This window comes from Plecotus auritus, assembly GCF_963455305.1.
Source record: "Plecotus auritus genome assembly, chromosome: 10".
NCBI classification, from domain to species: domain Eukaryota; kingdom Metazoa; phylum Chordata; class Mammalia; order Chiroptera; family Vespertilionidae; genus Plecotus; species Plecotus auritus.
The window spans coordinates 9,596,321-9,610,401 of record NC_137785.1 but is presented as its reverse complement, the minus strand read 5'-3'; the positions used below and the strand labels follow the sequence as shown (position 1 = coordinate 9,610,401).

The window sequence follows — 14,081 nt, the reverse complement described above, 5'->3', positions numbered from 1 at the left end:
GTGGTCACCTTCAGATTCACATCTGGACATGCCTCTCAACCTCCGGGGGCCTCAGTATATTTACCTGCAGGGTCAGGAGAGGGGAGAGGAGATAGGAAGATTTCTCAGCCACACACACCCCCAACTCCTGTAGAGGCCAAGTTCCCCTTCCAGGACTGTCTAGAGTCTCTCCCCCGTGCTTCCTGTTGGGGTGTCCTCAGCTACACCCCAGAGCTGGCACTTCCCTCCCTGACATAGGGACCTGGATCTGCTCTGTGTTGAGAGAGGCAGACATGGCACCCCTGTTGTTGCTGCTGCTCCTGCTTTGGGGGGGTGAGTGGGCCCAGGGATGGGGGTTGAGGAAGTGGGAGAGGGATGGGGCTGCATCTGAGCCTCTGTGTCCCCCTCCCAGAATCCCTGGAGGAGCAGCCAGGCTTTGAGCTCCAAGTGCAGGAATCCGTGACGGTGCAGGAGGGTCTGTGCGTCCACGTGCCCTGCTCCTTCTCCTACTCCTGGAGTTCATGGTCTTCCTCTAGTGAACTCTACACCTACTGGTACTGGAAAGAGGACAGCGTATGGTACAGTGCACCTGTGGCCTCGAACGACCCAAATAAACCAGCAAAGACAGAAACCCAAGACCGTTTCCTCCTCATGGACGCCACGAACAACAACTGTTCCCTGCACATCAGAGATGCCAGGAGAAGTGACACAGGAATATACATCTTCCGAATGGAAAGAGGAAGTGTGAAATATAGTTATCAAGATAAGGTGCTAAAATTGCAGGTGACAGGTAAGGCAGGGGCCCCGGAGAGAACTCTGAGATGTGGAACTCGGTCTTGGAACAGGAACAGGACACTGGGACACTCCCTGATGCGGGCCTCGGGCCCCGGGTGGTCGGAAGAGACACAGGGCCTGGGTGAGCTCGGGCCCTGAGGCAGGGCCTCTCTTAGAGTCCCACTTCCTGGAGCTCAGGCACCTGCCTTTCTCCTCCCTCAGCCCTGACAGAGAAACCCCACATCCGGATAAGGGAGCCTCTGGAGTCCGGCCGCCCCGCACAGCTGACCTGCAGCCTGCCAGGGGCCTGCGAAGGGGGACGACCTCTCACCTTCTCCTGGGAGGGAGCCGCTGTGGACTCCCTGAACCCCCAGAACCGCAGCTCCTCAGTGCTCACCTTCACCCCGAGGCTCGAGGACCATGGCACCAACCTCACCTGTCAGGTGAAACGGGAACGGCCTCGGTTAACCACACAGAGAACCATCCGGCTCAATGTCTCCTGTGAGTGTTGGAGGGATGTGTGGGTAATGGCACTGGCGAGTGTGTGTGTGTGTGTGTGTGTGTGTAGGAGGCTGAGCTAACCTGAGAACACTTATTCATGGATCTGCGTGTAGTTGGGGAGTGGGCCAGAAGGACAGCTCTCCCACCTTCCTGGTTCCCACCACCCATCGTTGGCGTTAGGGGTGTCTTCCATCCCACTCCTCCCCTCTGAACTGGGGCCATATTTTTCTATCCCAGATGCCCCACGGAACCTCACCATAGGCATCATCTTCAGAAATGCCACAGCTGGTCCTGGCCAGTGTGGCTCAGAAGTTGAGCTTCGACCCAGGAACCAAGAGGTCACAGGTTAGAATCTGAGTCAGGGCACATGCCTGGTTGCTGGCTCTATCCCCAGTAGGGGCGTGCAGGAGACAGCCTATTGATAATGTTTCTCATCCATCTTTCCATCTCTCTCTCCCTCTCCCTTCATCTCTCTCTCTAAAAATCAATAAAAACATATTTTTTCAAAGAAATGTCACCGATAGGAATGTCGCGTCTCTGGGCTGGGACCTGCCCCTCGGTACCATGGTGGAGCAGAGGGGGGAATCTGAGTTTGAATGGGATCAGACTTGGAAGGGCAAGGACTAACATTATCGCTTCCACCCTTACATCCTGTTGGTGGGTGCCTGTACCTGTGTTCCCTTCCCCCTCCACCCCCCTCCCTCCCTCTCCCTCTCCTTGTCTTCATTTCTCTCCCCAAAGCCCTCAAGACTCTGCAGGCCACTTCCCTTTCCATCCTGGACGGAGAGTCCCTGAGGCTGCTCTGTGTGGCTGACAGCAACCCCCCTGCCGAGCTGAGCTGGTTCCGGGGGTCCCCAGGCCTGAACGCCACCCCCATCTCCAGCACCGCGATCCTGGAGCTGCCTCGCGTGGGGCCTGCACAGGAAGGGGAGTTCACCTGCCAAGCTCGGCACCCGCTGGGCTCCCAAAGTGTCTCTCTCAGCCTCTCTGTGGTCTGTGAGTGGGGAGACCCCGGGGGGGCAGGACAGCTGGGTTCTGGGGAGATTAGAGGCACCGCTGACCCTTCTCCTCGCTCCCCACAGACCCCCCGCAGCTGCTGGGACCCTCCTGCTCCTGGGAGGACCAGGGTCTGCACTGCAGCTGCTCCTCCAGGGCCCAGCCGGCCCCCTCCCTGCGCTGGCGGCTGGGGGCGGGGCTGCTGGAGGGGAACCATAGCAACGCCTCCCACGTGGTCACCTCCAGCTCAGCGGGGCCCTGGACCAACACCTCCCTGAGCCTCCGCGCGGGGCTCAGCCCTGACCTCAGACTGAGCTGCGAGGCCCGGAATGTGCACGGGGCCCAGAGCACCTCTGTCCTGCTGCTGCCAGGTCAGGGCCTGCTGGGGGCAGAGGCCTCGGAGAAGGGAGTGGGTCAGAGAGAAGGCGGAGCTGGGGGAGGGGGCTGTGGCCTGGACAGGAGTGATTGCTAGGACAGGGCCTGCCTCTCCTGCCTGAACAGAACCGACAGCGGGTTCTGGGAAGAGGTGGGAAGAGGAGAGACTGAGTCCTGGGAGTGGGTGTCTCACGCCCCTCTCCTCTGCAGAGAAGTCAGTTTTCCAGGCGGGAGTGGTTCCTGCGGCTCTTGGAGGTGCTGGAGCCCTGGCCCTGCTGTCCCTCTGTTTGTGTCTCGTCTCCTTCTGCAGGTAGGCCTCCGTGGCAGGGAGGTGCAGGGAGCTGTGTGGTAGGGAGCGCTGAGAGATGTCGCTGAATTTCACAAAAACAGAGCTTAGGACATCCAGAGGGGACATTTTTGTGGAGTGAGGAGTAGCCACTTTTTTTTAAGGTAACATTTCCATGCATTTAAAGTGTACAGTTCAGTGACCTTAGTTCAGTCACAGAGATGTACACCCCACACCACAATCAATTTCAAAAAGTTTTTTCATTGGCTCAAAATGAAAACATAGAAACGCTAGCCCTGGCAGGGGTGCTCAGTGGTTAGAGTGTCCGACTGTGACCAAAGGATCCCAGGTTGATTTCTGATCAAGGCCGGTACCTGCGTTGCAAGTTTGTTCCCTGACCCTGGTCAGGGCACGTGTGGGAGGCAACCAATTCATGTGTCTCTATCACATCAATGTTTCTTTATTTCTCTTTTTCACCCACTCCCAACCCTCCCTCACTTCTATTTTCTCTAAAAATCAATGGAAAAAATATCCTCAGGTGAGGATTAAAGAAATAAAATAAAATAGAAACTCCACATCCATAAATTGTTATCTGCCTCCATCCTCCCCCAGCTCTAGGCAACCACTATTTCTTGTTTCTCTCTCTCTTTTTTTTTTTAATATATTTTATTGATTTTTCACAGAGAGGAAGGGAGAGGGATAGAGAGTTAGAAACATCGATGAGAGAGAGACATCGATCAGCTGCCTCCCGCACACCCCCCACTGGGGATGTGCCCGCAACCCAGGTACATGCCCCCGACCGGAATCGAATCTGGGACCCTTCAGTCCGCAGGCCGACGCTCCATCCACTGAGCCAAACTGGTTAGGGCTATTTCTTGTTTCTCTAGATTTGCCCATTCTGATCTTTCATATAAATGCAGTTATATAATATATATTTTTTGTGACTGACTTCATTCATATAGCCTGAGATTTTCAAGGTTCATGTGTCAGCACTGTATTGCTTTTTATTTATAAACGAGAGGCCCAGTGCATGAAAATCCATGCACTGGAGGAGGGGGATCCCTCAGCCTGGCCTGTCCCCTCTCACAGTCTGGGAGCCCTCAGGGGCGGGAGGTGACCTGGCAATCAGTGGAAGGCGATGCCCCCATCACACCTCTGCTGCTGCCACTGCCAGCAGCGCCAGCCTCAGCCGGCCCTGGTTACCTGAGCCTCGGGGGGCCCTGGGTGGCTGGGCAGCTGCCATCGAGGCTTGCCTGCGCCTCAGGCCAGCCCTGGGCGGCTAGGTAGCCGCCATCTGAGGCTTGTCTGCGCCTCAGGCCAGCCCTGGGCGGCTAGGTAGCTGCCATCGAGGCTTGCCTGTGCCTTTGGCTGGCCCTGGGTGGCTGGGGGGCTGAGGGGACTGGGGGACTCCGGAGGCAGGCATGCAGAGCAGCCGGACCCACCTGGGGGCAGGCCTGGCCCTGCCACATGCCTGCTGTCCTGGCAGGGCTGAGGGGACTGGGTGCCGCCATCTTGTGGCTGTGAGTGCTGCCATCTTTGAGGGCATAGCGGTCAATTAGCATATTCCCTCCTTATTGGCTGTGGGGTGCCACCATCTTTGTGAGGGTGTGACAGTCCAGTAGCATATCCCCTCTTTATTAGATAGGCTACTAGAAGCCCAGTACACGAAAATTCATGCACAGGGGCACAGGGTCCCTCAGCCCGGCCTGCCCCCTCTCACAGTCCAGAGCCCTCAGGGGATGGCCTACTGACATCGGACTGGGCCGGTCAGAGGAAGGCACCACCCCCATCACCCCACTGCTGGTGCCACAGCAGGCCACCACGGCTGCAGGCCCTCGGCCCTGGCTTCTTAGTACTGGCCCCACCAGCAATCTGGGGCCAGGCCATCTGGGGGCAGGGCTGTGGTGCTGGACCAACCCACACCACCACCTCTCCTGGGACGCGGACCCTCACAGCAGCTGCTGCTTTGTCTGGACGGACGTCCAGAAGACATCCGTTCTAATTAGCATGTAACTTATTAGTATAGATATTCCATAATATGGATGGGGCACACTTTATCTGTCTGTTCCTTCATTGATGGACATTTGGGTTGCTTGGACTTTTTGGCTACCATGAATTACTCTGATGATGGCTCATGCAGAAGTCTGTGCATGTGAGAGGGACCTTTGGTGATGAATATTCAGTCTTGGCCAAACTCCTGGGCCATCCAGGGTACAGGGTCCTCACCTGCATGTCAGGAGTGTCTCCGAGTCTGGCCTCAGGGTCTGGATGCCTCCGTTGTCCATCAGGGAGTGGGGGCAGGTGCCCACCTGTGCCTGCGCCATTCTAGCTGCTGACTTCTTCCCTTAGAGTGAAAGCTCACAGGAAGCAAGCAGCCGGGACACCAAAGGTCACGAATGATGAAGACCCGGTCATGGGCACAGTCACCTGGGTGAGTGATTGTGGGTGTCTTCTCATGCCGTATACGGGGCCTGGGCATGTCCATTCAAGGAGTCCACACTGAGCTCCTCAGCAGTTCCCCACACCCGCTCCTCTGTGGTCAGATGGACAGGAAGCTGGGAGTTGACTTCTTCCCTTCATTTCCCGGAACCCATGGTCAGCCTCCTGCCTCAGGCCTGCTGATCACTGAGCCCCACCTCACCTCTCTGATAGGCCCAGGCTGCCAGAACCATCTCCCCAAAATGACTACTTTCTACCCATTGTGAGCATGTTACTTCTCCTCTCCTCACCTCAGTTTCCCCATCTGGAAATGGGGATAAGAGTATCATCCCTACTGGGTGTGTGTGAGGATGAAATGTGATTAGTAGGCCCTCCATATGGTCTAATCAGTTGTAGTATGACAGAATTTTACCTCAATGGGCAAATAATTGAGTTTATAAGACACGTGCATGGCATAAGAGGATGACTGGAAAACTGTTCCATCAGCCCAACTTCCCCTTGGGACCAGGCTGTCTTATTCCTCTCTGACTCCCTACTCTCTCCTTCACTCAGGGTTCCAAGCGAAAACTTGGGCTAGACAAGCCCCCAAACCAAGCGTTGCCCACAGAGGACCCCCCTCTGTCAGAGGAACAATGGGAAGTCTACTACGGCAACCTCAGCTTTCACGGCATGAAGCCACAGGAACCTGAGGACCCGGAGGCCACCAGCAGCATCAACGAGTACTCAGAGATCTAGAAGACAAGCAAGTGAGGACTCGCTCTGAGCTCGGTCCCGGCCAGAGGCATCGCAGCCCCTCTGCGGGGAAGAAGTCAGGGACTCATTGCTGAAGCATGAGGAGACCTTACGGCACGATTCACATTAACGACTGTATGAGCAGAGCAGAAAGAAGACCGGTGACGGGATTACAGAGACGTGGTCTCAAACGCAGGCTTCGGCACATCCCAAGGCAGCGGTCACCCACCAGTGGCCCGTGAGGTCCGAAAGGTTGGCGACCGCCGTCAAGGCAGCGTCATCAAGTGGTGATTGGCTTCATTTCTCTGTTGCTCGGTGTTCCATTCTGTGCAGAGGTCATGCATTGCGCTCAAGGCTGGTGGTGTGCATTAAATAAATCGGCACATGGACATCAACCAACAGAGGTTCCGTCACAGATGTGTGCCCAGGACTGGCTGGTCTCTTTTTGAACAGGAAGGTCCTGCTGGCAAGTGCTCCTGAAGCCAGGGGTGACCAGGCACAGTGGAGAGGGGGACAGCTTGTTGGTGTCATCTTTCATCCCAGAACGCCTCAAAGCCTCCCCGGGGAATGCCCACCCTCCTGACTTGGAATTCGGTTCATGAAATAGTTTCTTATCACTTCTCTGGGGTCCTCTCGGCTCACTTTTACCTGTTCCTTCTCCCAGCACCTCCTGACCGCCAGGCCCTCCCTTGTCCCACTGAAGGGCCCCATGGGGATCTTGCCAACAGTTTGGGGACCATACTAAATGCTGACCAGGTAGTGCATCACCAAAAATGGTTCAGGATTCCAGGGCAGGGTGGATAGGGAAACGGAGGCAGGAAAGTTAAACGAGGCCAAACAGTGTGAGCAATTTGCAGCCAGCTTGTAACTAACAAGCCATTGTCTTTTCCAGCCAAAGACAATTGAGAGAAAATGGTTAAAAACCTCCATAAAGAGAGCATGCAGAAAGCGCGGGGGGGCGGGGAGGAGAAAGACAGTTTTACCCCCTAAGCAGAGAAGCCAGCAGTCTCAAGGCTTGGCAAGATAAAGCTGCCAGGTGTTTCTCATGAATTCTGGGAAGGCCACTACAACGTTAAAGGGGACCTTGAGAATGAATCTGTACCAAAATAGTCAGCAAAGGAATTTTGAAACCTATAGACAGGAGGGTGTACAAAGCCTCAGGTCGGCTCATTTTTCTAATTTAGCCAGAAAAGCCCATCTGTGCTCCAAGCTGGAAGAAATAAGATAGGTTTGCATGCTTTGCTTTTTCAATGAAGGTGCATGCTTTGAATCAGGGGTCCTCAAACTTTTTAAACAGGGGGCCCGTTCACTGTCCCTCAGACCATTGGAGGGCCGGACTATAGTTTAAAAAAAAACTATGAACTAATTCCTATGCACACTGCGGGCCTGGGACGAGTCGGCTGCTAAGCAGGACAGGCAGCGGCACCCAGCTGGCCGGATCAATGTCCACGGCGCGCGGGCCGTAGTTTGAGGGCCCCTGCAAATGCTTTAATAAATTGGCTTTTCACAAGGCAGTCAAGGTCTTTGGTACAAACTCATTTACAGGAGGAGACAAGGATGGAGGTCAGGAACAGCCCTCTCACGCTGACTCATGGGGGGCTGTCCGCTAACCTCTCTGGTGTTGGTGGGAGGTGCCTCTTACAAAAAGACTTATTCGGAGAAAAGAAAGGGTTGCCTTGTTATGGCGAGCCACGTGCACACACTCAGCAAGGGAGAAGCTGGAAGTCAGCCCTTTTCAGAGGCGGAAGTTAAGGGGCGGGGCTGAAAAAAACCATAGAGCTCTGCTGTAACCATAGAGTGTTTCCTGGAGGGCTCTCGGCACTGCAGGGGGCGCAAGAGAGCGCCTCCCACAGGTCCTCCTGATTCCTGCCTGGGTGGCACATTAGGACAAGCCAGAGAGCTGACCCTGACTCTCTCCTACACACACCCCTTCCTGACTCCCTGGCTCCAGGGGTGGGCAAACTTTTTGACTCAAGGGCCACAATGGGCTCTTAAACTGGACCGGAGGGCCGGAACAAAAGCATGGATGGAGTGTTTGTGTGAACTAATATAAATTCAAAGTAAAGGAGCGGAGGGGAGAGCAAGAGAACCGGATAGAACAGCTGGATCCGGCCCGCGGGCCGTAGTTTGCCCAAGGCTGCTTTAGACAATATATCACAGGCACCTTCCCCTGGCATTTATCTACTCACCCACCCTCTCCCCATGGCCTTTTTCCTTAAATCCTCCCCGCCGGTGCGTACAGAAATCGTTGCCATTTGAGACCCCTCTCCTGGAGGCCACACCTTGCTTGCTTTCATCTGGTGCACACCTTCAGGTCTTCAAACCTGAATGCTTGGACTGACTTGAATTGAGAGGGTGGACTGAAGAAGGAGGGTGTATTCTTTCTCCTCTATAGTTGAACTAAATTTTTTAAAAGAAAGTTCTAAAGCAAATGCAGCCAAAATTCACCAGCAATACTGTAGCTAGCATAAGTGCCTAACAATAAACTTTTCTTTTTTAGTCCTCATCCGAGGAGATTTTATTGATTTTTTTTTTTTTTTAGAAAGAGGGGAAGAGAGAGAGGGAGAGAGGGAGAGGGAGAGGGAGAGAGAGAGAGAGAAACATTGATGTGAGAGAGAAACATCAGTTGGTTGTCTTTGATACATGCCCCAACTGAGAATCTAAGCTGAAACCTAAGTATGTGCCTTGACCAGGAATCGAACCCCCAACCTTCCGGTGTACTAGAGACATCGCCCCCACCAACTGAGCCACACTGGCCAGGCACAATAAATTTTTTTGATTGTAACTGCCTGACATTAAGCTATTGATTGCCAAGGCATTCATTTCAAAGGCATCCATATTGCCAACTAGATAAATAGCCAGGTTGCCCCTCCAATGAAGCTCCCTTTTGTTGTTATTGTTGTTGTTGTTGTTAATCCTCACCTGAGGATATTTTTCCATAGATTTTTAGAGAGAGTGGAAGTGGAATGGAGAGACAGAGGGAAACATCAATGTGAGAGAGACACATTGATTGATTGCCTCCTGCACGCACCCCTACCAGAGACAGGGAACCTGAAACCAAGGTACGTGCCATGGACCGGAATCAAACCCAGGACCCTTCAGTCTGTGGGCCAAAGCTCTATCCACTGAGCCAAACTGGCTAAGGCATGAAGTTCCCTTTTAGAAAGCTCTGGGTGGCCTGGATAACATCACTTGAGAGACCCTGCTTTTCCCTTCCTGGACTTTAATTCCTGCTCCTATATTTTAAGTTCACCAGTAGAGAACCTGCAACACGCGAGGCACCACAACCTCCACCCCAGTAGAAGCTGAACACTATTCATAGGTCCTCTCTGTCTCTCTACCTGCTGAGCGGCCCTCGGTGTGTTGTGTGTCCTCCAGGACTTATAAGTACAATTGTCCCCCTTATCCCCGGGAGATATATCCCACGATCCCCAGTGGATGCTTTAAACTGCAGATGGTACCAAACCTTATATATAGTATGATTTTTTTTCCCTATACACACCAAGGATAAATTTTGATGTGTAAATTAGACATGAACAATAACAACGAATAATATAATAGAAGAATTATAACAAATATCCTGTAATGAAGGTTATGTGAATGTGGTCTCTCCCTCTCTCAAAATATCTCCTGGTACTGTACTCACCCTCCTGCCTGCACTGATGTGAGATGACACACAAGGCCTCCATGACGGGCTGAAGGGCGGTGAGTGATGTAGGGATTGTGCCGTAGCCTTGGGCTACTATAACGGTGATTTCAACACAAGCACCACAACATCACAACAGTTGATCTGATAACCTCGACAGCTACTCAGTGACTAACAAGTGGGTGGTGTATACAGAATGGAGACACCAGACAAAGGCATGGTTCACCTCTCAGCGGGACAGACCGGGAGCACGAGAATCATCATACAATTCAGAACATTTCAAAACTGATGAATTGTTTATTTCTGCAATTTGTTATTTACTATTTTTGGACCACGGTTGACCACAGGTTACAGAAACCACGGAAAGCACAACGGGAGGAAAGGAGGGGGAGAACCACTATAACAAACCTGTGTTTTCAATGTTCCTTTATAGTGTGGCTTAGGTGTGTCTTAAAATCATAGTAAGAACCACCAGGGCTGGTCCAGCCACAACACTGGCTCTGGTGGCCACAGTAGTATGGGCCCAGGTGACTGTCCCAGTGAACAAAACAGGCACCAAACCCAGATAAGTTATTTCCTAAACTTTAGAGAGTGGCCCCCAGGAAAGAAGTGGACATTTACACTGTGGGACTAGGAGGGCACTGGCCCCCCACATCCACTACACAAACCCCACTTTCAGTGTGGTAAGAAGTTGAATTGTGACTCTTGTTTAATACCAGGTGAAATCATGCCGCTCAAGACTTGTGCTGAAAAATAACAAAATCCTTGGTGGTAAAAAAAAAAAAAAAAAAAAAAGTGAATAGAAAAAATAAAATCCCTCATTTTTAAAGTATAGGATACCTGAACAAAAAAGTAAATGGGACCTTATTAGGATGGAATTTCGAACAAGCTCAGATCCAGATCCAGAAAATTAGGTAGAATATCTAAGCCAAAAATAACTTCCCACTGGCATTTGCCCCGTACAGATCATGTGAGCTTTGGTTCTGTGGCCCCTGTGGCCTGGAAATGAGAGCCAAGACAGGCCCTGTCCCAGGTGGGGAGTTTCAGAGGAGACCACTTCCACCCTGAGGTTGAATAAGGGTAAGGGTGAGTCAAAGAAAACCGAAGACAAGGGGGAAATCTGAACAGCAGCCAGAGAGAAAAAGACAGATTACATTCAAAAGAAGAGCAGTCTAATTGAATTATCCTCAGCAATGAGAGAAAGCAGAAGAAAGCAAACACTATCTTTAAGTATCACTTTATAATCTATACTCAGTAGAGAGCATTCAAAGATGAGGAAGTAACACAGATATTTATTTTTTTTTAATTTTTTTAATATATTTTATTGATGTTTTACAGAGAGGAAGGGAGAGGGATAGAGAGCTAGAAACATCGATGAGAGAGAAACATCGATCAGCTGCCTCCTGCACACCTCCCACTGGGGATGTGCCCGCAACCAAGGTACATGCCCTTGACCGGAATCGAACCCGGGACCCTTCAGTCCTCAGGCCGACGCTCTATCCACTGAGCCAAACCGGTTTTGGCGTAACACAGATATTTAAAACAAACAAAAAAAAAATGGGGAAACTAGTTGCCTATAAAATAAAACTCCAGAATTTAAATTCAAGGTAATAATAAAACCCAAGTCCAAACTGGCTGTGGTGATAGACGCTGGCTGCCAGAACCATCTCCCCAAACTATTACTTTCTACCCTTTGTGGACATGTTCCTTCACCTCTCCTCACCTCAGTTTCCCATGGGGATAATGAGAGTGTCATTCATGCTGGGTGATGGGTAAGCCCTCAATATGGTGTAATCACTTGTAATATCACAGAATGTTAAATGCAAGTCCTGGTTTACTCTGAAGGCAGTGTCAAGTCAAATCTATTTCGTTCACTTATTTTTTTAATTTTATTTTTTTAATATTTTTTTATTGATTTCAGAGAAAAAGGGAGAGGAGAGAGAGAGAAACATCAATGATGAGAGAGAATCATTGATTGGCTGCCTCCTAACATGCCCCCCACTGGGGATCGAGCCCACTATCCAGGCATGTGCCCTTGACCAGAATCGAACCCAGGACCCTTCAGTCCGAAGGCCGACGCTCTATCCACCGAGCCAAACCGGCTAGGGCTGCTTTGTTCACTTTTTTAAAAATCCTCACCTGAGGATATGCTTTTTTATTTTTTATTTTTTTATTGTTGACTCTATTCCAGATGTACCCCCTTTTGCCTCCCTCCACCCTACACCCATCTCCCTACCAGCCGTGGGCAAACTACTGCCCGCGGGCCGGATCTGGCCCATTCAGCTGTTCTATCCGGCTCGCGGAGCCGAAAGAGCGGAGGGTTCTCTTGCTCTCCCCTCCACTCCTTTACTTTGAATTTCTATTAGTTCACACAAACACTCCATCCATGCTTTTGTTCCGGCCCTCCGGTCCAGTTTAAGAACCCATTGTGGCCCTCGAGTCAAAAAGTTTGCCCATCCCTGCCTAGACCTTCACCACATTATTTTCTGTGTCCATGGGCTAGGTCAGTGGTCAGAAAACTGCGGCTCGCGAGCCACATGCGGCTCTTTGGCCCCTTGAGTTTTTAGCAAAGGCCAGCTTAGGAGTACCCTAGTTAAGTTAATAACAATGTACCTACCTACATAGTTTAAGTTTAAAAAATTTGGCTCTCAAAAGAAATTTCAATCATTGTACTGTTGATATTTGGCTCTGTTGAGGAATGAGTTTGCCGACCACTGGGCTAGGCATATATGTACATATGTATTCTTTGGTTGATCTCTTCACATCCTTTCTCCCCTCCTACCCTCCGAGGTCTGTCATTTTGTTCCATTTATCCATTTCTCTGATCCTATTTTGTTCATCAGTTATTTTGTTCTTTAGATTCTATGTTGATTTTCAGAGAGAAAGGAGGGAGGGAGGGAGGGAGGGGGGGGAGGGAGGGAGGGAGGAGAGAGAGAGAGAGAGAGAGAGAGAGAGAGAGAGAGAGAGAGAGAGAGGGAGAGAGAGAAACATTGATCTGAGAGAGAAACATCAATTGGTTACCTCCCGTACATGGCCCAACTGGGTTGTCAAACCCAAAACCTAGGTATGTTCACTAATTGGGGATCGAACCCACAACCTTTTGGTACAGGGAATGATGTTCCCACCAACTTAGCCTGACCAGGGCTGCTTAGTTCATTTTTAATCTCCGGCACCTAGCACAGCGCATAGCTAAGGCAAATGTTCAAATGTATTTATGAATGTTTCAAAAGCTTCGCCTCCCCACAAGTAGAGTTTATTGTGGTAGGTGAATTCCGATATTGCTGGTGCCAGTGAGAAAACATGCAAACAGCTAACAGTCTTTCCAAGCCTACGGGCAATAAATGCATATGATCAATATTTCTTCTTGTTATTACCTGTGTCTGCCCATTCTTCCTCGTTTTTTAAATATATTTTTATTGATTTCAGAGAAGAAGAGAGAGAGAGATAGAAACATCAATGATGAGAGAGAAGCATCGATTGGCTGTCACCTGCACACCCCCTACTGGGGATGGAGCCTGCAACCCGGGCACATGCCCTTGACTGGAATGAAACCTAGGACCCTTTGGTCCGCAGGGCAACGCTCTATCCACTGAGCCAAACCAGCTAGGGCCCATTCTTCCTCTCCATGCCTGGCTTCCTCCCCAGGCCCCTGTTTCTCCTTTACTGGCCTAACCTTCCCCCAACACTACCCTTTTCTTTACGTCACACTGAGATTTTAATTCCTAGTGGTGGCCTGACAAACTTGGTAGATCCCCTAAAACATGTAGCAATTCATTGGGGGAACTTCCTCTTCTGGGGACATTTCGGTGGCAAATGCTAAGTGGAATCTTAGCCTCTTGCTGGCACAAGTTCAAAAGAATAAGGCAAGCAGAGGGGTGAGAGGGAAAGCACAGAGATGAGCCCAGCCCACTCCCACCCCTTCTCCTGACTTTTCCTTCCCAAGAGGAACCTAGCCTTTCCAAAGCCCCTTGGACCTACGTGCCCTGCTGGCCTGAGGCCCGGGACCTTGGCCTTGTGAGTTGGATCCTTGGCAGAGCTGAGCCCAGGTGTGCTCCAGAACCACGGACAGCGCCAACCCTCTGAACAAGAGCTCCCCAGCTGGATGGATCGCCCCCTGGAGGCCAAACCTTGCCTGTCTCCTGTGGAGGTAAGGCTGGGGAATGAAGCTAGTGAGTGACATTCTGTCCTACAGGACAGAGGTGCAGCCAAACTCCTCCTCAGTCTCCCCCTGGAACCTCCCTCATCCTAGGGAAGAGGAGACAGCTTCAGAGACACAATGCATTTCTAGAGGTCACTGGGTCCCTTGCCCCTCAGGGCTGACTCTACCCTCACCCCCTCCAGAAAACCTGTCAG

At 51.4% G+C, this 14,081-nt stretch overlaps 1 protein-coding gene across 1 annotated transcript; it reads left to right on the top strand.

Annotated features, from left to right (window-relative positions):
- The first annotated feature begins 229 nt into the window (after positions 1–229).
- LOC308235713 (sialic acid-binding Ig-like lectin 5) lies at positions 230–7,590 on the top strand. The gene is made up of 9 exons (XM_080644757.1): positions 230–312; positions 392–769; positions 976–1,254; positions 1,492–1,599; positions 1,996–2,250; positions 2,337–2,621; positions 2,836–2,935; positions 5,261–5,342; positions 5,903–7,590. The coding sequence occupies exons 1-9, from the start codon at positions 273–275 to the stop codon at positions 6,083–6,085; spliced, it is 1,710 nt and encodes a 569-aa protein (XP_080500883.1). The 5' UTR covers positions 230–272; the 3' UTR covers positions 6,086–7,590.
- The last annotated feature ends 6,491 nt before the right edge of the window (positions 7,591–14,081 follow it).